This window comes from Schistocerca cancellata, chromosome 11 (genome assembly GCF_023864275.1).
Source record: "Schistocerca cancellata isolate TAMUIC-IGC-003103 chromosome 11, iqSchCanc2.1, whole genome shotgun sequence".
Lineage (NCBI taxonomy): Eukaryota > Metazoa > Arthropoda > Insecta > Orthoptera > Acrididae > Schistocerca > Schistocerca cancellata.
The window spans coordinates 38,957,948-38,984,612 of record NC_064636.1 but is presented as its reverse complement, the minus strand read 5'-3'; the positions used below and the strand labels follow the sequence as shown (position 1 = coordinate 38,984,612).

General features: G+C 45.7%; 1 protein-coding gene across 1 annotated transcript in view; it reads right to left on the bottom strand.

Moving 5' to 3' along the window:
• LOC126108622 (probable cationic amino acid transporter) overlaps positions 1 to 26,665 on the bottom strand; it is a 663,130-nt gene that overhangs the window by 329,073 nt on the left and 307,392 nt on the right. Inside the window, exon 3 of the mRNA XM_049913934.1 lies at positions 15,394 to 15,547. Coding sequence (XP_049769891.1) covers positions 15,394 to 15,547 — 154 coding nt within the window. The remainder of the gene's footprint in view (positions 1 to 15,393; positions 15,548 to 26,665) is intronic.

The following is a 26,665-nucleotide window of genomic DNA, read 5'->3' as shown; positions in this document are numbered from 1 at the left end:
ACAGATCGCCTCCAGAGTTGGCATTTCTGTGGGTTCTGTGCACACAATCCTGCATGACGACCTGAAAATGCGAAAAGTGTCATCCAGGTGGGTGCCACAAATGCTGACGGACGACCACACGGCTGCCCGTGTGGCACGTTGCCAAGCAATGTCGACGCGCAACGACAGCATGAATGGGACTTTCTTTTCGTCGGTTGTGACAATGGATGAGACGTGGATGCCATTTTTCAATCCAGAAACAAAGCGCCAGTCAGCTCAATGGAAGCACACAGATTCACCGCCACCAAAAAAAATTTCGGGTAACCGCCAGTGCTGAAAAAATGATGGTGTCCACGTTCTGGGACAGCGAGGGCGTAATCCTTACCCATTGCGTTCCAAAGGGCACTACGGTAACAGGTGCATCCTACGAAAATGTTTTGAAGAACAAATTCCTTCCTGCAGTGCAACAAAAACGTCCGGGAAGGGCTGCGCGTGTGCTGTTTCACCGAGACAACGCACCCGCACATCGAGCTAACGTTACGCAACAGTTTCTTCGTGATAACAACTTTGAAGTGATTCCTCATGCTCCCGACTCACCTGACCTGGCTCCTAGTGACTTTTGGCTTTTTCCAACAATGAAAGACACTCTCTTTGGCCGCACATTCACCAGCTGTGCTGCTATTGCCTGAGCGATTTTCCAGTGGTCAAAACAGACTCCTAAAGAAGCCTTCGCCGCTGCCATGGAATCATGGCACCAGCGTTGTGAAAAATGTGTACGTCTGCAGGGCGATTACGTCGAGAAGTAACGCCAGTTTCATCGATTTCGGGTGAGTAGTTAATTAGAAAAAAACTCGGAGGTCTTAGAACTTGAATGCACCTCGTAGTTAGTAAATTTCGTCAAATGGGAAGTTGGGAAGTGTTCAAAAATGTTCAAATTTGTGTGAATTTCTAAGGGAACAAACTGCATAGGCCATCGATCCCTAGACATACACACTACTTAAACTAACTTATCCTAAGACAAACACACACACCCATACCCGAGGGGGGACTCGACTCGAACCTCTGGAGGGAGCGGCCATGCAGTCCGTGACATGACGCCTCAAACCGCACGGCCACTCTGTGCGGCAAACGGGAAGTGTTCTGAAGACACGAAGCGTAAACGACGATGTACAGTGCTCACTGAAGCTCGTCTCGATGACATTGCACACCACCTGGATAATTCCCTAAAAAGTATCTTAGACATATTTTGTAGCAAACACAAATATCGTGCACCTCTGTACAGAGAAGTGCTAAGCTGCTTGGTCTAAGGCCCTATAAGATATCAGTAGTACAGGAACTTCGACCTGGCGATCCTGTGCATAGGGTTAAGTTTTGTCACTGGGTTTTAAAACAAGTGCATGACGATGAAATAGATCCTTGCCTCATTGTGTTTTCAGATGAGGCTCAGTTCCGTGTACACATTTACGTTAATTCATAAAACTGTCGACATAGGAGCTTGTGCTTTATGAGGAACCCCTTCATGGTCAGAAAATGGGATGCAGTGCGCAGTTTATCACGGTACAGCCACCCCCCCTCCCCCAGAACTCATATGAAATGTCTGATACCACCTTTTTTTGCATGCATCCGGATAGTTATCGGACAATTCAGTGCTTCCTAAGGCCTTGTATGCGTGTCTTTATATGTATCATTCTGTCCTATTTGATGAAAGACTTGATATTCATTGCAAAGGAATGTGGAATGTTCTAGAAAGACGTGCGTTGTCGTAAATATTGGTGGATTGTTGTCATTGATAAAATGATGTACATACACTAAATTAAGTAACTAATCACGAAACTGAAGTAATAAGTCCTTAGCAATAAATAACTCGAGACTGCAGGGATGTTAGCATGCAAAATCAATGCTTCTAATTAACAAAATGGTAATCTAAAAGTACAGTAACAGAAGACCTCACTATCTTGTGAAACAGTTTAAAAGTTATTACCAAGCGATGTATTTTCATTTGTTATTTATTTTTATGTCTTCCTCTGTAATTAATATTCTTTGTAATTAGATTTCTAATTAACTGTCTAATTGTTTACATCTCACACTTTTCCAGTTTCCTGAATTTGAGGCCTTATTTGTGCATTTTATGTATGTAATCGGATGAAGCACGAGCTCTGTACTACCAAATCGAAACTGTAATTAATTACGTACTGTAACTAAAATAATATGAGAGACATTACTCTAATTAAAGTTCAGAATGATTTTCTTATGGAAAATTAAAGATATTACTAAAACAGATTGTCATTGAATATTGTATTTTATTACTTATTTGGCTGTATCATCAGTTTCTTTACATTTTGTAAATTTTAATTGTAACATAAAAAATGGTACAAAATTAATAATGCACTATTTTGGAAGCTATTGTTAAAATTGTATATGAAGCGATGCAGCGATGCTGCGACAAGTCAGTCAGTTTTGAAGTTACTTTTGGAAGTCAAAGAGGTCAGTGAAGCCTGTCTGTGTTTTCTTAACATGACGAGTGTGCAGTTCGGATGTCAATTGACGTGAATAAATTTTGTGAAGCAAGAAAATTTTCCATTAATTCATCAATGGACCAGGCAGAAGAAACTTAAGTAGCATTTAACATGAATCGTTACAAGTTACTGGTGACAGAGTAAGAGACCCAAATTTTTTACAGGTGAAAGATATGTGCAAAATATTTTGTGACAGGTTTTTAATGAACTGAGTGAAAGAGAACGAGGTTCAGCATAATGAGATTTTTCAATCTGCAGCGGATTGTGCGCTGATATAAAACTTCCTGGCAGATTAAAACTGTGTGCCGGACCGAGACTCGAACACGGGACCTTTGCCTTTGGCGGGCAAGTGCACTACCAACCTAGCTACCCAAGCACGACCCAGGACGCCTCACCACAGCTTCAATTCTGCCAGTACCTCGCCTCCTACCTTCCAAACTGTGAGCTGTGAGGACGGATCGTGAGTTGTGCTCTGGTAGCTCTCCCTGCCAAGGGGGAGGTTACCATGAGAAAAAGATTGAATAATCAACGAAAGGACAACGTTCTACGAGTCGGGGCGTGGAATGTCAGAAGCTTGAACGTGGTAGGGAAACTAGATAATCTGAAAAGGGAAATGCAAAGGCTCAATCTAGATATAGTAGGGGTCGGTGAAGTAAAGTGGAAGTAAGACAAAGATTTCTGGTCAGATGAGTATCGGGTAATATCAACAGCAGCAGAAAATGGTATAACAGGTGTAGGATTCGTTATGAATAGGAAGGTAGGGCAGAGAGTGTGTTACTGTGAACAGTTCAGTGACCGGGTTGTTCTAATCAGAATCGACAGCAGACCAACACCTACAACGGTAGTTCAGGTATACATGCCGACGTCGCAAGCTGAAGATGAACAGATAGAGAAAGTGTATGAGGGTATTGAAAGGGTAATGCAGTATGTAAAGGGGGCCGAAAATCTAATAGTCATGGGCGACTGGAATGCAGTTTTAGGGGAAGGAATAGAAGAAAAGGTTACAGGAGAATATGGGCTTGGGACAAGGAATGAAAGAGGAGAAAGACTAATTGAGTTCTGTAACAAGTTTCAGCTAGTAATAGCGAATACCCTGTTCAAGAATCACAAGAGGAAGAGGTATACTTGGAAAAGGCCGGGAGATACGGGAAGATTTCAATTAAATTACATCATGGTCAGACAGAGATTCCGAAATCAGATACTGGATTGAAAGGCGTACCCAGGAGCAGATATAGACTCAGATCACAATATAGTAGTGATGAAGAGTAGGCTGAAGTTCAAGACATTAGTCAGGAAGAATCAATACGCAAGGAAGTGGGATACGGAAGTACTAAGGAATGACGAGATACGTTTGAACTGCTCTAACGCTATAGATACAGCAATAAGGAATAGCGCAGTAGGCAGTACAGTTGAAGAGGAATGGACATCTCTAAAAAGGGCCATCACAGAAGTTGGGAAGGAAAACATAGGTACAAAGAAGGTAGCTGCAAAGAAACCATGGGTAACAGAAGAAATACTTCAGTTGATTGATGAAAGGAGGAAGTACAAACATGTTCCGGGAAAATCAGGAATACAGAAATACAAGTCGCTGAGGAATGAAATAAATAGGAAGTGCAGGGAAGCTAAGACGAAATGGCTGCAGGAAAAATGTGAAGACATCGAAAAAGATATAATTGTCGGAAGGACAGACTCAGCATACAGGAAAGTCAAAACAACCTTTGGTGACATTAAAAAAAGCAACGGTGGTAACATTAAGAGTGCAACGGGAATTCCACTGTTAAATGCAGAGGAGAGAGCAGATAGGTGGAAAGAATACATTGAAAGCCTCTATGAGGGTGAAGATTTGTCTGATGTGATAGAAGAAGAAACAGGAGTCGATTTAGAAGAGATAGGGAGGACTTACGGTCAAATAAGGCAGAAGGGATAGATAACATTCCATCAGAATTTCTAAAATCATTCGAGGAAGTAGCAACAAAACGACTATTCACGTTGGTGTGTAGAATCTATGAGTCTGGCGATATACCATCCGACTTTCGGAAAAGCATCATCCACACAATTCCGAAGACGGCAAGAGCTGACAAGTTCGAGAATTATCCACAATCAGCTTAACAGCTCATGCATCGAAGCTGCTTACAAGAATAATATACAGAAGAATGGAAAAGAAAATTGAGAATGCGCTAGGGAACGATCAGTTTGGCTTTAGGAAAAGTAAAGGGACGAGAGAGGCAATTCTGACGTTACGGCTAATAATGGAAGCAAGGCTAAAGAAAAATCAAGACACTTTCATAGGATTTGTCGACCTGGAAAAAGCGTTCGACAATATAAAATGGTGCAAGCTGTTCGAGATTCTGAAAAAAGTAGGGGTAAGCTATAGGGAGAGACGGGTCATATACAATATGTACAACAACCAAGAGGGAATAATAAGAGTGGACGATCAAGAACGAAGTGCTCGTATTAAGAAGGGTGTAAGACAAGGCTGTAGCCTTTCGTCTCTACTCTTCAATCTGTACATCGAGGAAGCAATGATGGAAATAAAAGAAAGGTTCAGGAGTGGAATTAAAGTACAAGGTGAAAGGATATCAATGATACGATTCACTGATGACATTGCTATCCTGAGTGAAAGTGAAGAAGAATTAAATCATCTGCTGAACGGAATGAACAGTCTAATGAGTATACAGTATGGTTTGAGAGTAAATCGGAGAAAGACGAAGGTAATGAGAAGTAGTAGAAATGAGAACAGCGAGAAACTTAACATCAGGATTGATGGTCACGAAGTCAATGAAGTTAAGGAATTCTGCTACCTAGGCAGTAAAATAACCAATGACGGACGGAGCAAGGAGGACATCAAAAGCAGATTCGCTATGGCGAAAAAGGCATTTCTGGCCAAGAGAAGTCTACTAATATCAAATACCGGCCTTAATTTGAGGAAGAAATTTCTGAGGATGTACGTCTGGAGTACAGCATTGTATGGTAGTGAAACATGGACTGTGGGAAAACCGGAACAGAAGAGAATCGAAGCATTTGAGATGTGGTGCTATAGACGAATGTTGAAAATTAGGTGGACTGATAAGGTAAGGAATGAGGAGGTTCTACGCAGAATCGGAGAGGAAAGGAATACGTGGAAAACACTGATAAGGAGAAGGGACAGGATGACAGGACATCTGCTAATACATGAGGGAATGACTTCCATGGTACTAGAGGGAGCTGTAGAGGGCAAAAACTGCAGAGGAAGACAGAGATTGGAATACGTCAAGCAAATAATTGAGGACGTAGGTTGCAAGTGCTACTCTGAGATGACGAGGAAAGGAATTAGTGGCGGGCCGCATCAAACCAGTCAGTAGACTGATGACCAAAAAAAAGCTCAGTTGGTACAGCACTTGCCCGCAAAAGGCAAACGTTCCGAGTTCGAGTCTTGGTCCAGCACACAGTTTTAATCTGCCAGGAAGTTTCGAGGTTCAGCATTTTTGTCAACAGGCTTCACCAACAGCTCAAACAGCGTATGTTCCTTTGCACGCAGTTGACGATGTGTTCGATGAAAGAGTGATTAATAACAATATCAGGCCCGCTAGAAGTCCTGATTTAACTCTGTGCGATTTTTATTTGTGGGGTACACTGAAGGACAAAGTGTACACAATAAATCCCCACACGATAGAGGAACTCAAGAACAACATCCGTGAATCGATTAATTCAGTATCTCACAGAGAATTACATTGTGCGATTAATAATTTCTTGAACAAATGTCAGAAATGCGTTGAAAATAATACTATGTAGTTCCAGAGTCTGCTTGCGTGACATGGGTGGGTACACAGTTTATTTGCTTATATTTTAAATGTAGTCACGTCGTACTGCAGCAGAAGATGGGCGACATGGCGTCTCGTCGCCGAGCAACGGAGCGCTCGCTGCCAGCCACCTACCGCGCCGCACAGGCGGTCATCAGCTAAATGGAACATCCTGTACATCACGTATTTTGATACTCACTCATGAAAAGCTATAGACCTAAAATTACACTACTCGCCATTAAAATTGCTACACCACGAAGATGACGTGCTAAAGACGCGAAATTTAACCGACAGGAAGGAAGAAGATGCTGTGATATGCAAATGACTCGCTTTTCAGAGCATTCACACAAGGTTAGCGCCGGTGGCGACACCTACAACGTGCTGACACGAGGCAAGTTTCCAACCGATTTCTCATACACAAACAGCAGTTGACCGGCGTTGTCTGGTGAAACGTTGTTGTGATGACTCGTGTTAGGAGGAGAAATGCGTACCATCACGTTTGCGACTTTGATAAAGGTCGAATTGTAGCCTATCGCGATCGCAGTTTATCGTATCGCGATTGTTGCTGCTGGCGTTGGTCGAAATCCAATGCCTGTTAGCAGAATATGGAATCCGTGGGTTCAGGAGGGTAATACGGGACGCCGTACCAGATCCCAACGGCCTCGTATCACTAGCAGTCGAGATGACAGGCATCTTATCCGCACGGCTGTAACGGATCGTGCAGCCACGTCTCGATCCCTGAGTCAACAGATGGGGACGTTTGCAAGACAACAACCATCTGCACGAACAGTTCGACGACGTTTGCAGCAGCACGGACTATCAGCTCGGAGACCGTGGCTGCGGTTACCCTTGACGCTGCATCACAGACAAGAGACCGACGACGAACCTGGGTGCACGAATGGCACAACGCCATTTTTTCGGATGAATTCAGCTTCTGTTTACAGCATCGTGATGGTAGCATCCATGTTTGGCGACATCGCGGTGAACGCACACTGGAAGCGTGTATTCGTCATCGCCATACTGGTGTATCACGCGTATTGATGGTATGTGGTGCCATCGGTTACACGCCTCGGTCAGCTCTTGTTCGCAATGACGGCACTTTGAACAGTGGACGTTAAATTTCAGATGCGTTACGACCCGTGGCACTACCCTCCATTCGATCCCTGCGAAACCCTACATTTCAGCAGGATAATGCACGACCGCATGTTGCAGGTCCTGTACGGGCCTTTCTGGATACAGAAAATGTTCGACTACTGTCCTGGCCAGCACATTCTCCAGAACTCTCACCAAATGAAAACCTCTGGTCAATGATGGCCGAGCAACTGGCTCGTCACAATATGCCAGTCACTACTCTTGATGAACTGTGGTATCGTGTTGAAGCTGCACGGGCAGCTGTACCTGTACACGCCATCCAAGCTCTGTTTCTCAATGCCCAGGCGTATCAAGGCCGTTATTACAGCCAGAGGTGGTTGTTCTGGGTACTGATTTCTCAGGATCTATGCACCCAAATTACGTGAAAATGAATGTAATCACATGTAAGTTGTAGTGTAATATATTTGTCCAATGAACACCCATTTATTATCTGCATTACTTCTTGGTGTAGCAATTTTAATGGGCGATAGTGTATTTCAGAGTGTGTGTATGTGTGTGTGTGTGTGTGTGTGTGTGTGTGTGTGTGTGTGTGTGTTTGTGTGTGTGTCTGTGTGGGGACACAGCTGTGAGTACCCCAGCTGGTGGACGAGGGTGTGAGTGCTACCAGCAGGGAATTTGACTCTGGTCTGACAATCAACTCGAATGAGAGTGTCCACACGTTCCACCATTGAAGAGTCACAGCTGTGTGTTGCTGTCCGGCCGGCACGCAGCAGATGGGACAGGTTTGCGTGACCTTGTGCGTCGATGACACACGCCTCGCCCAATGACTCACCGTGTTTTTGTTCGCAGCATGGTTTCCATAGACATTCTTCAACGCCTATAAATATTTGCGATGGTGTATTTTCTGGCAAAAGAAAATCAATGACAGCTCTGTGCTTGGAACGCACTTCTGTTACAGATACCATTTTGATGGCTACATATAGTGTGGCTACTTATTGAAACTTCATGAAACTATAGGGGCTGAAGGGTAAGTAATCGACAATGTTCACAACTAAATTTTTCATTTTTTTTAACCGAAATTTGTCGAGAAAAAAGATACGTGTTGCATCACATATTGAAAGTCCCTCGCATGTATCATGTTCCGCGCCACTCACAATAACACTTGCATCGTGTGAAAAACAGAAAGCTTTTTGAGTGATTTTAAATGTTTGGTAGCAGGTCAGTGTTAAAGCAGAGAGGACAAGAAATAAATCACCCATAGGAGATGTCACACTAACACCGCCTAGCAAAGACTCTAGAATCGATAATGGACTGTATTCAGCGAGGATTGGAGTCCACAAGTTTGTCCAGGGATGTTGTACAGACCTGAAGAAATTCAGTGATGATTATGTCACATACAGTTACTGATGCTGATTGCCCGCTGTTCCAAATAGTCCCAGACATTGACTAGAGGATTCAGATCGGCTGGTTTGGGAGGCCAGTTGGGGTGCGATAGGTTCGAAAAACCGAGAGCGTATCCGTGCAGCCCTGTAATCACGGCTGTTGTCGTCTTGGAGAGCGTCTACGGCACACTCAGTATGGAGGTGTAGAAGGAAGGGCAATGCTTCGTCACCCAGAATGTTGAAATAAACATCGAGGTTAACGTTCACAGTAACCATAGCGAGTGGGCCCGGATCATGGGACTAAAAATATCCCCAAAACGGCCCAGAGCCCCTTGTGATCTGAACTACAGCTTCCACACGAAGCCGGTTAGACTACTAACTGGGTAGTCACTTCCACTCGACACCTTGCGTCATTTGAGGGGAGGCGAAATGGTGACTCGCTGGACCAAACTACACCTCTCCAGTGAGTCACTGTTCAGGTTCTGTGTTGTTTAGACCTTTGTACATTCGCAGCTTGTTGTGTTTCAGGATATTCCTTGAAACACAGACGCCTTATCCCCCATAGTGTGAAATGGGAGATTTGAAAATGATCCTGTAACGCCGGAAATGCACATCCTCCTATTTCCATCTATTCAAAAAAATGACTCCAAGCACTATTGGACTTAACTACTGAGGTCATCAGTTCCCTAGAACTTAGAACTACTTAAACCTAACTAACCTAAAGACATCACACACGTCCATGCCCGAGGCAGGATTCGAACCTGCGACCGTAGCGGTCGCGCGGTTCCAGACTGTAGCGCCTAGAACCGCTCGGCCACTTCGGCCGGCTTTCCATCTATTGTTCTATAATTTTATTCCTTATTTTGTTACCTGAAGATATGACATTTCTGCGTCTTTATATATTGTAATTGTTTTACAATTTGTGTATATATATATATATATATATATATATATATATATATATATATATATATACAGGGTGTCCCAGCTATCTTGTCCACCCAAAATATCTCTGGAACAATAACAGCTATTGGAAAACTACTTTCACCGGTATCAATGTAGGGCTGGGACCCATGAATGTACACATTTCGAAACATTCTAAAACGAAAGCATATGCGTTTTTTAACACAAACTTATGATTTTTTAAATGGACCTCCTATATTTTACTTCAGCAATCCATAGCATGACAAAGCACATACACAATGGCGTTGATTGCATCGCAATATTCCCATTACATCCCGAGATATTGAGACGCGAAGTTGACGCTTGAAACACCCGACATGCGCTGCTAGCGCACGTCCTGAGGCTCAGGCGTGAACCCCATGCTGCCCGTAATCGCGATGTGATTGACATGCGTAATCACACTTCCATACTTATCAAGAGATCAAGAGGTCCGAAACGAATAATACGGTCTGCTGCGCCATTACGGGCAGCATGGGGTTCACGCCTGAGCCTCAGGACGTGCGCTAGCAGCGCTGGCGTGTGTTTCAAGGGCCCCAGCCCTATATTGATACCGGTGAAAGTCGTTTTCCAATAGCTGCTATTGTTCCAGAGATATTTTGGGTGGACAAGATAGCTGGGACACCATATATATACACTCCTGGAAATTGAAATAAGAACACCGTGAATTCATTGTCCCAGGAAGGGGAAACTTTATTGACACATTCCTGGGGTCAGATACATCACATGATCACACTGACAGAACCACAGGCACATAGACACAGGCAACAGAGCATGCACAATGTCGGCACTAGTACAGTGTATATCCACCTTTCGCAGCAATGCAGGCTGCTATTCTCCCATGGAGACGATCGTAGAGATGCTGGATGTAGTCCTGTGGAACGGCTTGCCATGCCATTTCCACCTGGCGCCTCAGTTGGACCAGCGTTCGTGCTGGACGTGCAGACCGCGTGAGACGACGCTTCATCCAGTCCCAAACATGCTCAATGGGGGACAGATCCGGAGATCTTGCTGGCCAGGGTAGTTGACTTACACCTTCTAGAGCACGTTGGGTGGCACGGGATACATGCGGACGTGCATTGTCCTGTTGGAACAGCAAGTTCCCTTGCCGGTCTAGGAATGGTAGAACGATAGGTTCGATGACGGTTTGGATGTACCGTGCACTATTCAGTGTCCCCTCGACGATCACCAGTGGTGTACGGCCAGTGTAGGAGATCGCTCCCCACACCATGATGCCGGGTGTTGGCCCTGTGTGCCTCGGTCGTATGCAGTCCTGATTGTGGCGCTCACCTGCACGGCGCCAAACACGCATACGACCATCATTGGCACCAAGGCAGAAGCGACTCTCATCGCTGAAGACGACACGTCTCCATTCGTCCCTCCATTCACGCCTGTCGCGACACCACTGGAGGCGGGCTGCACGATGTTGGGGCGTGAGCGGAAGACGGCCTAACGGTGTGCGGGACCGTAGCCCAGCTTCATGGAGACGGTTGCGAATGATCCTCGCCGATACCCCAGGAGCAACAGTGTCCCTAATTTGCTGGGAAGTGGCGGTGCGGTCCCCTACGGCACTGCGTAGGATCCTACGGTCTTGGCGTGCATCCGTGCGTCGCTGCGGTCCGGTCCCAGGTCGACGGGCACGTGCACCTTCCGCCGACCACTGGCGACAACATCGATGTACTGTGGAGACCTCACGCCCCACGTGTTGAGCAATTCGGCGGTACGTCCACCCGGCCTCCCGCATGCCCACTATACGCCCTCGCTCAAAGTCCGTCAACTGCACATACGGTTCACGTCCACGTTGTCGCGGCATGCTACCAGTGTTAAAGACTCCGTATGCCACGGCAAACTGGCTGACACTGACGGCGGCGGTGCACAAATGCTGCGCAGCTAGCGCCATTCGACGGCCAACACCGCGGTTCCTGGTGTGTCCGCTGTGCCGTGCGTGTGATCATTGCTTGTACAGCCCTCTCACAGTGTCCGGAGCAAGTATGGTGGGTCAGACACACCGGTGTCAATGTGTTCTTTTTTCCATTTCCAGGAGTATATATATATATATATATATATATATGCATTTATGTCGATGTGTAATTGGTTTGTTTTGTAAATATTATTTGTATTTTTACGCTGGGTCTTGCATAGGGAAAAGTATGTTATCGAACGATTCCATTGATATGTCATGTGGAGAACCAAAGTGTTTAGGATCTTTGGTAGTATTAACTCTGCCGCTTGCAGCACGGGCAGAGCAGAGTCTGGCTGGAGTAGGGCGTTGGAGCAGGTGTGTTGTGTGACACCCCCGCGAGTTGACGCGCTTTCGGGGTTTGGCAGCATGTAATTGCGCGGGGCTTGCTATGATAGTTGCTGACACGGTGTCGCGGACGGGAAGCATTAGCTGGCGCACATCAAGAGCCCGTTTCGCCTGGTGACCGTGTCGAGAAGAAGGCGCGCCAACATCCAGCTTCTTCAACAGCGACGGCCGACAATGAGTGACTGTCGCCACCTCCTCGATCGACGAATTCATACCTTCACTGCGCGGGATTAGCCGAGCGGTCTTAGGTGCCGCAGTCATGGACTGTACAGCGGAGGTTCGAGTCCTCCCTCTGGCGTGGGTGTGTGTGTTTGTTAAGTACCATAAGATTTCGCACACATTTGAACATCAAAACTTCAACCAACAAGGAAGACTGAAAGCATGTGAAGTTTTAGAACTGTACGGCAAACCTCAGCTTTTCAAACTGTTCCATTTCCATCATTAAAATTCAGCAACTTAGCATGAACCTTTGTTGCTCATTGTCCCAACTGCACTACCAAGCAGGGTCCCTTCCTTTTCCGAAATGAACCCGAGTGTCGTTGAAATTCAAACGCCAGCATTAAAGGAATATCATTCTATTTCACTGCTTTAATTCCGAAGTTCAATTAAAGTATTCATACCTGGCTACAATAACCAAACAGAACTATATTTATATTACACAAGCGCAAATTACGAGTGCGAGTTTTGTTACCATATTTTAGCTTACTTGTTACTGCAGCTCAGCTTGGTACGTACTAAATTTTACCATTGTTAATTGTTCAAAATCATTTAATTCAAGCTCAAAGTTAAATCTCTTATTTCCAAATTGCGTAGATCAAGTTGCTTTTCAGATGATTGTTGAGGTAGCCCAATACTAACCTTATTTTATTGTATTTCGTAGTGCTTCAGAAACAAAGTTCACTATTAATTTGAGTCACTAAATTAACTTTCAACTTCCTGGTTTTATTAATTCTTTTGCTAAATTAAGTCAGAGCGTAGCGAAATTTATTCCTTCTGACAAACATTGAGTTTTCACACAATACGTGTCAACCTTCACTTGCCACGCCTTTACTGCTAATTATATGTGCATTAACCTTTCTTTTTCTGTTATTATAGTAGTTGTCCATAGGACTGGCGACTGTAATTTTCCCCAAATCTCAAATATCTTATTAACGCCAGTTAATTGTTAATGTAACGACCGCACATTTACTTTCTTTACTAACTTTACACTTTTTCAAAATTAATTTCCACCAATTTCATTTGAATTTTCCTTTCATTTAGATGTAACCCTTCCTTCTTCTTTACTGACAAATTAACTTCGGTGACGATTGCTTTTCCCAAATTTCCTTTATGTGGTGTGCGTACTGTAGGACCTCCGGTACACACACCATCAGATTATTTGACTTGTTGCTCTAACGAAGTAGGCGAGTGTCAGCAATATGTCTGGTGGTCTTATTGTGGCTTGTTTATCTTCTGCCGTTAGGTCAGACGATAGAAATGCCACTTGCACGCTTAGAGTAGAAGATTGACAGTGACCAACTTTAAACAGAACTTGATTAATTTTCACACATATTTATTAAAATAATAACAATCATAAAATTACTTAACTTGATTCTGGATGCTATTTACAATTGACAATCAGAAGTTCCTTTGGTCTTGGTACGTTAATCTTATTCTCACATATCTCTGATACTTGACAAAGTGTCTATACATTTCTCTTCATGGCTATGTACAGGAATATGATAATCTTATTAGGCGCAGGCTGAAACTTGACTACAGACTAATGCAGACTGATGCAGACTAATGCAGACTGACTAATCGGAGGTCTGTTCACTCGTTATAATACCTCGAGCGTTCAGGTATCACTGCGCGAGTGTGATCCGCGAGGAGAAAAGGTTCTACGTTAGCAGCAATCTCATTGGCTGTGTGACATATTAATACGCGGATCGACGGAAGCAGAATTTGGTCCGTCTCTAAGGCAGCGCCATCTCGTAGTGCGGAGACGGACGAGCGCTGTGGCTGTGCTGTCATGCTTAGCGGGGCACGCTCTTGTGTTTGCACTGACTACGCAGAACTCTGTACACAACACTTTAGGTACATGTGGTTTAATTTTTCACTGTCATTAAGGTCGATAGGTCAGGGGGAGGTTACAATCCAATCTCGAAACTCATTTCTCATCCAAACCGAATATTTCCAGACTAACAAGGGAACCTCCCCATCGCACCCCCCTCAGATTTAGTTATAAGTTGGCACAGTGGATAGGCCTTAAAAAACTGAACACAGATCAATCGAGGAAATAGGAAGAAGTTGTGTGGAACTATGGAAAAAATAAGCAAAATATACAAACTGAGTAATCCATGTACAAGATAAGTAACATCAAGAACAATATGAGCCTAGGAGCGACGTGGTCCCGTGGTTAGCGTGAGTAGTTGCGGAGCAAAATGTCCTTGATTCAAGTCTTCCCTTGAGCGAAGAGTTTGATTTTTTATTTTCATTTTATGTGACAAAGTCTTATGGTTTCATCACTTTTTTGGGAGTGATTATCACATCCACAAGAAAACCTAAATCGGGCAAGGTAGAAGAATCTTTTTACCCGTTCGCCAAGTGTACAAGTTAGGAGGGTCGACAACATATTCCAGTCATGTGACGCACATGCCGTCGCCAGTGTCGTACAGAATATATCAGACGTGTTTTCCTGTGGAGGAATCGGTTGACCTATGACCTTGCGATCAAATGTTTTCGGTTCCCATTGGAGAGGCACGTCCTTTCGTCTACTAATCGGGCGGTTTTGCGGTGCGGTCGCAAAATACAGACACTGAACTTATTACAGTGAACAGAGACGTCAATGAACGAACAGAAAGATCACAACTGTGCGAAAATAAAGAAAGTAAACTTTTCACTTGAGGGAAGACTTGAACCAAGGACCTCTCGCTCCGCAGCTGCTCACGCTAACCACGGCGCTCTTGAGCTCACACTAGCCTTGATATTGCCTATGTTGTGCATGGACTGCTCAGTTTGTGCATTTTGCTTATTTTTTTCATAGTTCCACAAAACTTCTTCCTGATTTCTGGATTGATCTGTGTTCAGTTTTTCAAGGCCTATCCACTGTGCCAACTTATAACTAAATCTGAGGGGGGGTGCGATGGGGAGGTTCCCTTGTAAGTCCCCTCACAACCCGTAGAAACCAGTAATAGGAATTGTGAAACAGGTTTAATAAAAAAAAGAAGCAGCAGACCTAGAACAGTACCCTGTGGCACCTCCCACTTCCACGTACCAGTATAAATTCAAATTTACTACTTCTTTGTTGACACTGAAGAGGACACACCTGCTTTCCACTCTCCAGATACGAAGCTCCAGAGCAGTAAGCACGGGACGTGGGCACTGACTATGGTACTCACCAGAGAAGATGGAGGCGATGGCGGCTATGATGAAGGAGAAGATGACCCCGGGCCCGGCCACGGACTTGGCGACCATGCCGGCCACCAGGTACATGCCGGTGCCCACGCAGGACCCCACTCCCAGGGAGGTCAGGTCCAGCGTCGTCAGGCACTTCTGCAATCAGCAACAGGCGGCGCCGTTAGTCTCTCCACGTGTTTGTTCACAGGCGTGGTGTCATTTCTGCTCGCTAAAACTACACTCCTGGAAATGGAAAAAAGAACACATTGACACCGGTGTGTCAGACCCACCATACTTGCTCCGGACACTGCGAGAGGGCTGTACAAGCAATGATCACACGCACGGCACAGCGGACACACCAGGAACCGCGGTGTTGGCCGTCGAATGGCGCTAGCTGCGCAGCATTTGTGCACCGCCGCCGTCAGTGTCAGCCAGTTTGCCGTGGCATACGGAGCTCCATCGCAGTCTTTAACACTGGTAGCATGCCGCGACAGCGTGGACGTGAACCGTATGTGCAGTTGACGGACTTTGAGCGAGGGCGTATAGTGGGCATGCGGGAGGCCGGGTGGACGTACCGCCGAATTGCTCAACACGTGGGGCGTGAGGTCTCCACAGTACATCGATGTTGTCGCCAGTGGTCGGCGGAAGGTGCACGTGCCCGTCGACCTGGGACCGGACCGCAGCGACGCACAGATGCACGCCAAGACCGTAGGATCCTACGCAGTGCCGTAGGGGACCGCACCGCCACTTCCCAGCAAATTAGGGACACTGTTGCTCCTGGGGTATCGGCGAGGACCATTCGCAACCGTCTCCATGAAGCTGGGCTACGGTCCCGCACACCGTTAGGCCGTCTTCCGCTCACGCCCCAACATCGTGCAGCCCGCCTCCAGTGGTGTCGCGACAGGCGTGAATGGAGGGACGAATGGAGACGTGTCGTCTTCAGCGATGAGAGTCGCTTCTGCCTTGGTGCCAATGATGGTCGTATGCGTGTTTGGCGCCGTGCAGGTGAGCGCCACAATCAGGACTGCATACGACCGAGGCACACAGGGCCAACACCCGGCATCATGGTGTGGGGAGCGATCTCCTACACTGGCCGTACACCACTGGTGATCGTCGAGGGGACACTGAATAGTGCACGGTACATCCAAACCGTCATCGAACCCATCGTTCTACCATTCCTAGACCGGCAAGGGAACTTGCTGTTCCAACAGGACAATGCACGTCCGCATGTATCCCGTGCCACCCAACGTGCTCTAGAAGGTGTAAGTCAACTACCCTGGCCAGCAAGATCTCCGGATCTGTCCCCCATTGAGCATGTTTGGGACTGGATGAAGCGTCGTCTCACGCGGTCTGCACGTCCAGCACGAACGCTGGTCCAACTGAGGCGCCAGGTGGAAATGGCATGGCAAGCCGTTCCACAGGACTACATCCAGCATCTCTACGATCGTCTCCATGGGAGAATAGCAGCCTGCATTGCTGCGAAAGGTGGATATACACTGTACTAGTGCCGACATTGTGCATGCTCTGTTGCCTGTGTGTATGTGCCTGTGGTTCTGTCAGTGTGATCATGTGATGTATCTGACCCCAGGAATGTGTCAATAAAGTTTCCCCTTCCTGGGACAATGAATTCACGGTGTTCTTATTTCAATTTCCAGGAGTGTATTTAAAAAATCCACCGTAGGCTGTAAAATTTTTTATTCGTGAACTGAAAGCAGTTAATTCCGTAAATTATCTGGGAGTAGATATTAGGAGTGATTTAAAATGGAATGTTCATATAATATGATCTGACCTCTTAGCCACAAACAATCCAGAGTTAATACATCTACATCTACATCTACATTTATACTCCGCAAGCCACCCAACGGTGTGTGCCGGAGGGCACTTTACGGGCCACTGTCATTACCTCCCTTTTCTGTTCCAGTCGCGTATGGTTCGCGGGAAGAAGGACTGTCTGAAAGCCTCCGTGCGCGCTCGAATATCTCTAATTTTACATTCCTGATCTCCCCGAGAGGTATAAGTAAGGGGAAGCAATATATTCGATACCTCATCCAGAAATGCACCCTCTCGAAACCTGGACAGCAAGCTACACCGCGATGCAGAGCGCCTCTCTTGCAGAGTCTGCCACTTGAGTTTGCTAAACATCTCCGTAACGCTATCACGGTTACCAAATAACCCTGTGACGAAACGCGCCGCTCTTCTTTGGATCTTCTCTATCTCCTCCGTCAACCCGATCTGGTACGGATCCCACACTGATGAGCAATACTCGAGTATAGGTCGAACGAGTGTTTTGTAAGCCACATCCTTTGTTGATGGACTACATTTTCTAGGGACTCTCCCAATGAATCTCAACCTGGTACCCGCCTTACCAACAATTAATTTTATATGATCATTCCACTTCAAATCGTTCCGCACGCATACTCCCAGATATTTTACAGAAGTAACTGCTACCACTGTTTGTTCTGCTATCATGTAATCATACAATAAAGGATCCTTCTGTCTATGTATTCGCAATACATTACATTTGTCTATGTTAAGGGTCAGTTGCCACTCCCTGCACCAAGTGGCTATCCGCTGCATATCTTCCTGCATTTCACTACAATTTTCTAATGCTGCAACTTCTCTGTATACTACAGCATCATCCGCGAAAAGCCGCATGGAACTTCCGACACTATCTACTAGGTCATTTATATATATTGTGAAAAGTAACGGTCCCATAACACTTCCTGTAGCACACCAGAGGTTACTTTAACGCCAGTAGACGTCTCTCCATTGATAACAACATGCTATGTTCTGTTTACTAAAAATTCTTCAATCCAACCACACAGCTGGTCTGATATTCCGTAGGCTCTTACTTTGTTTATCAGGCGACAGTGCGGAACTGTATCGAACGCCTTCCGGAAGTCAAGGAAAATAGCATCTACCTGGGAGCCTGTATCTAATATTTTCTGGGTCTCACGAACAAATAAAGGGAGTTGGGTCTCACACGATCGCTGTTTCCGGAATCTGATTCCTACAGAGTAGATTCTGGGTTTCCAAAAACGACATGATACTCGAGCAAAAGACATGTTCCAAAACTCTACAACAGATCGATGTCAGAGATATAGTTCTATAGTTTTGCGCATCTGCTCGATGACCCTTCTTGAAGACTGGGACTACCTGTGCTCTTTTCCAATCATTTGGAACCTTCAGTTCCTCTAGAGACTTGCGGTACACGGCTGTTAGAAGGGGGGCAAGTTCTTTCGCGTACTCTGTGTAGAATCGAATTGGTATCCCGTCAGGTCCAGTGGACTTTCCTCTGTTGAGTGATTCCAGTTGCTTTTCTATTCCTTGGACACTTATTTCGATGTCAGCCATTTTTTCGTTTGTGCGAGGATTTAGAGAAGGAACTGCAGTGCGGTCTTCCTCTGTGAAACAGCTTTGGAAAAAGGTGTTTAGTATTTCAGCTTTACGCGTGTCATCCTCTGTGTCAATGCCATCATCATCCCGGAGTGTCTGGATATGCTGTTTCGAGCCACTTACTGATTTAACGTAAGACCAGAACTTCCTAGGATGTTCTGTCAAGTCGGTACATAGAATTTTACTTTCGAATTCACTGAACGCTTCACGCATAACCCTCCTTACGCTAACTTTGACATCGTTTAGCTTCTGTTTTTCTGAGATGTTTTGGCTGCGTTTAAACTTGCAGTGAAGCTCTCTTTGCTTTCGCAGTAGTTTCCTAACTATGTTGTTAAACCACGGTGGGTTTTTCCCGTCCCTCACAGTTTTACTCGGCACGTACCTGTCTAAAACGCATTTTACGATTGCCTTTAACTTTTTCCATAAACACTCAACATTGTCAGTGTCGGAACAGAAATTTTCGTTTTGATCTGTTAGGTAGTCTGAAATTTGCCTTCTATTACTCTTGCTAAACATAAACCTTCCTCCCTTTTTTTATATTCCTATTAACTTCCATATTCAGAGATGCTGCAACGGCCTTATGATCACTGATTCCCTGTTCTGCACTTACAGAGTGGAAAAGTTCGGGTCTGTTTGTTATCAGTAGGTCCAAGATGTTATCTCCACGAGTCGGTTCTCTGTTTAATTGTTCCAGGTAATTTTCGGATAGTGCACTCAGTATAATGTCACTCGATGCTCTGTCCCTACCACCCGACCTAAACATCTGAGAGAGCATCATGACTGATACAGGGATTAGTGATCACGAGGTCGTTGTAGCTAGGCTCAATACCGTTTCTTCTTCCAAATGCACCAGAAACAAACGCAAAATAATCTTATTTAAACAAAGCGGATAAAGTATCACTAGAAGCCTTCCTAAGAGACAATCTCTATTCCTTCCGAACTGACTATGCAAATATAGACGCCAGCCGGTGTGGCCGAGCGGTTCTAGGCGCTTCAGTCTGGATCTGCGCGACTGCTACAGTCGTTGCTTCGAATCCTGCCTCGGGCATGGATGTGTGTGATGTCCCTAGGTTAGTTAGGTTTAAGCAGTTCTAAGTTGTAGGGGACTGATGACCTCAGATGTTAAGTCCCATAGTGTTCATAGCCTTTTGAACCATTTTGAACCATTCCCCAGGCGAAAACGTTCACTCGTTCTATGCTTTCAGATGAGTCCTGGAGAACACGCCATCTATCCGATGGAGCATAAAATGTCAAAAAGGCCACTCAGTGGACAAGCAGTTGCGGCATAAACGTGTAAATACCAGTCTTCGTCGCCTAGATAACAGAACGCAGCATGTTATTCGCAATGGAGAGAAGTGTTCTGAAGTAAGAGTGATTTCAGGTGTGCCGCAGGGGAGTGTCGTAGGACCGTTGCTATTCACAATATACATAAATGACCTGGTGGATGACTTCGGAAGTTCACTGAGGCTTTTTGCGGATGATGCTGTGGTGTATCGAGAGGTTGTAACAATGGAAAGTTGTACTGAAATGCAGGAGGATCTGCAGCGAATTGACGCATGGTGCAGGGAATGGCAATTGAATCTCAATGTAGACAAGTGTAATGTGCTGCGAATACATAGAAAGATAGATCCCTTATCATTTAGCTACAATATAGCAGGTCAGCAACTGGAAGCAGTTAATGCCATAAATTATCTGGGAGTGATGTAAAATGGAATGATCATATAAAGTTGATCGTCGGTAAAGCAGATGCCAGACTGAGATTCATTGGAAGAATCCTAAGGAAATGCAATCCGAAAACAAAGGAAGTAGGTTACAGTACGCTTGTTCGCCCACTGCTTGAATACTGCTCAGCAGTGTGGGATCCGTACCAGATAGGGTTGATAGAAGAGATAGCGAAGATCCAACGGAGAGCAGCGCGCTTCGTTACAGGATCATTTAGTAATCGCGAAAGCGTTACGGAGATGGTAGAAAGACTCCAGCGGAAGACTCTGCAGGAGAGACGGTCAGTAGCTCGCTAAGGGGTTTTGTTGAAGTTTCGAGAACATACCTTCACCGAGGAGTCGAGCAGTATATTGCTCCCTCCTACGTACATCTCGCGAAGAGACCGTGAGGATAAAATGAGAGAGATTAGAGCCCACACAGAGGCATACCGACAATCCTTCTTTCCACAAACAATACGAGACTGGAATAGAAAGGAGAACCGATAGAGGTACTCAAGGTACCCTCCGCCACACACCGTCAGGTGGCTTGCGGACTATGGATGTAGATGTAGAGATGTAGCTTACAATTTCGCGAGAAGATTCCACCGCAACAAAAAACGCCTTTTTGTAATGATGTCCTGCCCAAGTACTTTATCATTTCAGTGACACTCTCTCGCCTATTTCACGATAATACAAAACGTGCTGCCCTTATTTGAACTTTTTCGATGTACTCCGTCAGTCCTACCTGGTAAGGATCCCACACCGCGCAGCAGTATTCTAGCCCGCATCTCGTGGTCGTGCGGTAGCGTTCTCGCTTCCCACGCCCGGGTTCCCGGGTTCGATTCCCGGCGGGGTCAGGGATTTTCTCTGCCTCGAGATGGCTGGGTGTTGTGTGCTGTCCTTAGGTTATGAAACTTCCTGGCAGATTAAAACTGTAAGCGACCGAGACTCGAACTCGGGACCTTTGCCTTTCGCGGGCAAGTGCTCTACCAACTGAGCTACCGAAGCACGACTCACGCCCGGTACTCACAGCTTTACTTCTGCCAGTATCTCGTCTCCTACCTTCCAAACTTTACAGAAGCTCTCCTGCGAACCCGAGTTCGAGTCTCGGTCGGGCACACAGTTTTAATCTGCCAGGAAGTTTCATATCAGCGCACACTCCGCTGCAGAGTGAAAATCTCATTCTGGAAACATCCCCCAGGCTGTGGCTAAGCCATGTCTCCGCTATATCCTTTCTTTCAGGAGTGCTAGTTCTGCAAGGTTCGCAGGAGAGCTTCTGTAAAGTTTGGAAGGTAGGAGACGAGATACTGGCAGAAGTAAAGCTGTGAGTACCGGGCGTGAGTCGTGCTTCGGTAGCTCAGTTGGTAGAGCACTTGCCCGCGAAAAGCAAAGGTCCCGAGTTCGAGTCTCGGTCGGGCACACAGTTTTAATCTGCCAGGAAGTTTCATATCAGCGCACACTCCGCTGCAGAGTGAAAATCTCATTCTGGAAACATCCCCCAGGCTGTGGCTAAGCCATGTCTCCGCTATATCCTTTCTTTCAGGAGTGCTAGTTCTGCAAGGTTCGCAGGAGAGCTTCTGTAAAGTTTGGAAGGTAGGAGACGAGATACTGGCAGAAGTAAAGCTGTGAGTACAGGGCGTGAGTCGTGCTTCGGTAGCTCAGTTGGTAGAGCACTTGCCCGCGAAAGGCAAAGGTCCCGAGTTCGAGTCTCGGTCGGGCACACAGTTTTAATCTGCCAGGAAGTTTCATATCAGCGCACACTCCGCTGCAGAGTGAAAATCTCATTCTGGAAACATCCCCCAGGCTGTGGCTAAGCCATGTCTCCGCTATATCCTTTCTTTCAGGAGTGCTAGTTCTGCAAGGTTCGCAGGAGAGCTTCTGTAAAGTTTGGAAGGTAGGAGACGAGATACTGGCAGAAGTAAAGCTGTGAGTACAGGGCGTGAGTCGTGCTTCGGTAGCTCAGTTGGTAGAGCACTTGCCCGCGAAAGGCAAAGGTCCCGAGTTCGAGTCTCGGTCGGGCACACAGTTTTAATCTGCCAGGAAGTTTCATATCAGCGCACACTCCGCTGCAGAGTGAAAATCTCATTCTGGAAACATCCCCCAGGCTGTGGCTAAGCCATGTCTCCGCTATATCCTTTCTTTCAGGAGTGCTAGTTCTGCAAGGTTCGCAGGAGAGCTTCTGTAAAGTTTGGAAGGTAGGAGACGAGATACTGGCAGAAGTAAAGCTGTGAGTACCGGGCGTGAGTCGTGCTTCGGTAGCTCAGTTGGTAGAGCACTTGCCCGCGAAAGGCAAAGGTCCCGAGTTCGAGTCTCGGTCGGGCACACAGTTTTAATCCGCCAGGAAGTTTCATATCAGCGCACACTCCGCTGCAGAGTGAAAATCTCATTCTGTCCTTAGGTTAGTTAGGTTTAAGTAGTTCTAAGTTCTAGGGGACTGATGACCATGGATGTTAAGTCCCATAGTGCTCAGAGCTATTTGAACCATTTTGAGCAGTATTCTAAAAGAGGACGGACAAGCGTAGTATAGGCAGTCTCCTTAGTAGGTCTGTAACATTTTCCAAGTGTCCTGCCAATAAAGCACAGTATTTGGTGAGCCGTCCTCACAACATTTTCTGTGTCTTCTTTCTAATTGAAGTTGGTCGTAATTGTAATTGCTAGGTGTTTAGTTCAATTTATGGTCTTTAGATTTGACTGATTTATCGAGTAACCGAAGTTTAACGAGTTCCTTTTAGCACTCATGTGGATGACTTCACACTTTTCGTTATTTAGCGTCAACTGCCACTTTTCGCACCATTTAGATATTTTTTCTAAATCGTTTTACAGTTTGTTTTGATCTTGTGATGACTTTATTAGTCGATAAACGACAGCTTCATCTGCAAACAACCGAAGACGGTTGCTCAGATTGTCTCCCAAATCGTGTATGTAGATGAGGATAAGCAAAGGTTCCTTGGGGAACGCCAGAAATCACTTCTGTTTTACTCGATGACTTTCCGTCAGTCACTATGAACTGTGACCTCTCTGACAGGAAATCACGAATTGTAAGGGGTCCGTAGGCCCTTACTATAACTTTGCACTCGGCACAGGTCGATAGGGCGAACAATCGATTGTGACGTGTTGCGAGAGCGAGTGTCGAGATGCGCCAGAGTGGTTGGCGGGAATGGTGTGTGTGTGGAGGCCATTATTGGAATACAGGGTTTTTAACCGAGAAGGGTGTCACCATCGAGGTGGTTAGACCCCTAAATAATAAATGAATACCGGGAAAGTGATGAAGTATCTTTCTAAAAGTGAAAAGTGATCAGTGACGTTACTAGTGCCGATATTGAGTTTCGCGCCTACCGCGCCGGCCTAACCTTGGATTGCAGTGTTGGATGCAGTGATGGATTAGCGTGTGACGATAATGGAAAATGAAGAAAGCCTGTGCTGAGATTAGCCGTAATTAGATATGTAAGACGAAGGCAGTGGCTATCTCCTTTTTGTGTTTTGAGAAGAATATAAGTTCGTAATTAGTAAAACTGTCTTGGTGTTCCTTATTACCAGACATTCAGTATTATAGTACTGAACAGGATGAATTGGAAAGTAACAACTTCCGTAGCAATCAGTTCCAATTACCAGCCCCATTAGGTTCACAGTCATTTTAATAATAAATATTGGGCTGCTACTCGATCAGATCAGGTCGGGATAAAAACGGAGGTGTTACAGAATCCAGTCACATAACTGAGACGATATTCCATAAGCACGGAATTTTACGAGCCGCTTGTGCGGAACAGCGTCAAAAGCCGTCTGGAAATCCAGAAATACGAAATCGATCTGAAACCCCTTGTCGAGAGCACTCAACACTTCGTGCATATCGCTTTCCCATGGTTTGCCACAGTGCGTGGCGTGGGTATCATAGGATATCACTCCTAATCATGGCTTAAAAGTGAGTACTGAACAATACGAGGTGCATTGAAGTTCTAAGGCCTCCGATTTTTTTTCACCGCACTGGAAAGATATAGAAACATGCGCATTGTTTTAAAATGAGGCCGCGTTCATTGTCAATACGTCCCAGAGATGGCAGCACCGTACGGCATATGGAATTTTACCGCCAGCAGCGAGAATGAGAACTGTTTTAAATACTTAAAATGGCGACGTTTTCCTTACTTGAACAGCGTGTAATCATTCGTTTTCTGAATTTGCGTGGTGTGAAACCAATTGAAATTCATCGACAGTTGAAGGAGACATGTGGTGATGGAGTTATGGATGTGTCGAAAGTGCGTTCGTGGGTGCGACAGTTTAATGAAGGCAGAACCTTGTGTGACAACAAACCGAAACAACCTTGGGCTCGGTCTGACGACACGATCGAGAAAGTGGAGAGAATTGTTTTGGGGGATCGCCGAATGACTGTCGAACAGATCGCCTCCAGAGTTGGCATTTCTGTGGGTTCTGTGCACACTATCCTGCATGACGACCTGAAAATGCGAAGAGTGTCATCCAGGTGGGTGCCACGAATGCTGACAGACGACCACACGGCTGCCCGTGTGGCATGTTGCCACACAATGTTGACGTGCAACGACAGCAAGAATGGGTCTTTCCTTTCGTCGGTTGTGACTATGGATGAGACATGGATGCCATTTTTCAATCCAGAAACAAAGCGCCAGTCATCTCAATGGAAGCACACAGGTTCACCGCCACCAAAAAAATTTCGGGTAACCGCCAGTGCTGAAAAAATGATGGTGTCCATGTTCTGGGACAGCGATGACGTAATCCTTACCCATTGCGTTCCAAAGGGCACTACGGTAACAGGTGCATCCTACGAAAATGTTTTGAAGAACAAATTCCTTCCTGCACTGCAACAAAAACGTCTGGGAAGGGCTGCGCGTGTGCTGTTTCACCGAGACAACGCACCCGCACATCGAGCTAACGTTACGCAACTGTTTCTTCATGATAACAACTTTGAAGTGATTCCTCATGCTCCCTACTCACCCGACCTGGATCCTAGTGACTTTTGGCTTTTTCCAACAATGAAAGACACTCTCCGTGGCCGCACATTCACCAGCCGAGCTGCTATTGCCTCAGCGATGTTCCAGTGGTCAAAACAAACACCTAAAGAAGCGTTCGCCGCTGCCATGGAATCATGGCGTCAGCGTAGTGAAAAATGTGTACGTCTGCAGGGCGATTACGTCGTGAAGTAACGCCAGTTTCATCGATTTCGGGTGAGTAGTTAATTAGAAAAAAAATAGGCCTTAGAACTTGAATGCACCTCCTACGTTTCACTCCATCCTCACATTTTATCTCTCATGCGACGGGGTCCGGGTTCGATTCCCAACCGAGTTGGGGATTTTCTCTGCCTAGGGACTGGGTGTTTGTGTTGTTCTCATCATAACATCATCATCATCATCATCATCATCATCATCGTCATCGTCATTCGTTGCTTTGGCTAGATTGGACTGTGTAAAACATTGGGCTGTGTAAAAATTGGGACTTTGTACAGGGGCTGATGACCGCACAGTTGAGCGCCCCATAAACCAAACATCATCATCATCATCATCATCGTGCTGTCATTTTTCAACAGGATAATGCTGATTCAAACATCACGTGTCTGAATGAATTCTCCCCATGATGCAGAGGTACCCTATTGGCAACCAAGATCCACAGATCTATCCTCCATAAAACACTTGTAGAGCTAGCTGGGATGTCGTCTCTGTCCCAATGCCAGGATGTAGGATATCAACGACCAGCTGAAACAGCCTGGCTCGGGATAGCAAACAGGGACTTTAAGACACCCTTCCCAACATAATCAGCGCAGGCTAGATGGGGTGAAACGTCATACTGGTAAATGAGTTCATACAGCCCAAGTTCTTCGTAAATCTCATTCTACTTTATAATAAATGAAATAACATCGCATGCCCGTCCATCCATTAAGTTTCACTTCTTTCCCTGCTTCCCATCTTGGTGCTTCTTTTGTCAAGCAGTGCAAAGCTCTGTAAATATGCTAAATTGTGCAGAGTGACAGAAGTTTTATACTGGGCAAGTAAGGAGACATTACAACGCAAGTTTTAAGAAACATGTCAGAATAATCCAGCCACATTCGGCACTCTCCTGAGAGAGAAGAGTCTCTCCGTATTAGGTGTGAAGAGCTAATAAAAAGTGATCATCAGCTAAGGAAAACTACGCGAGTATGCGACCCAGGAAGAATTAA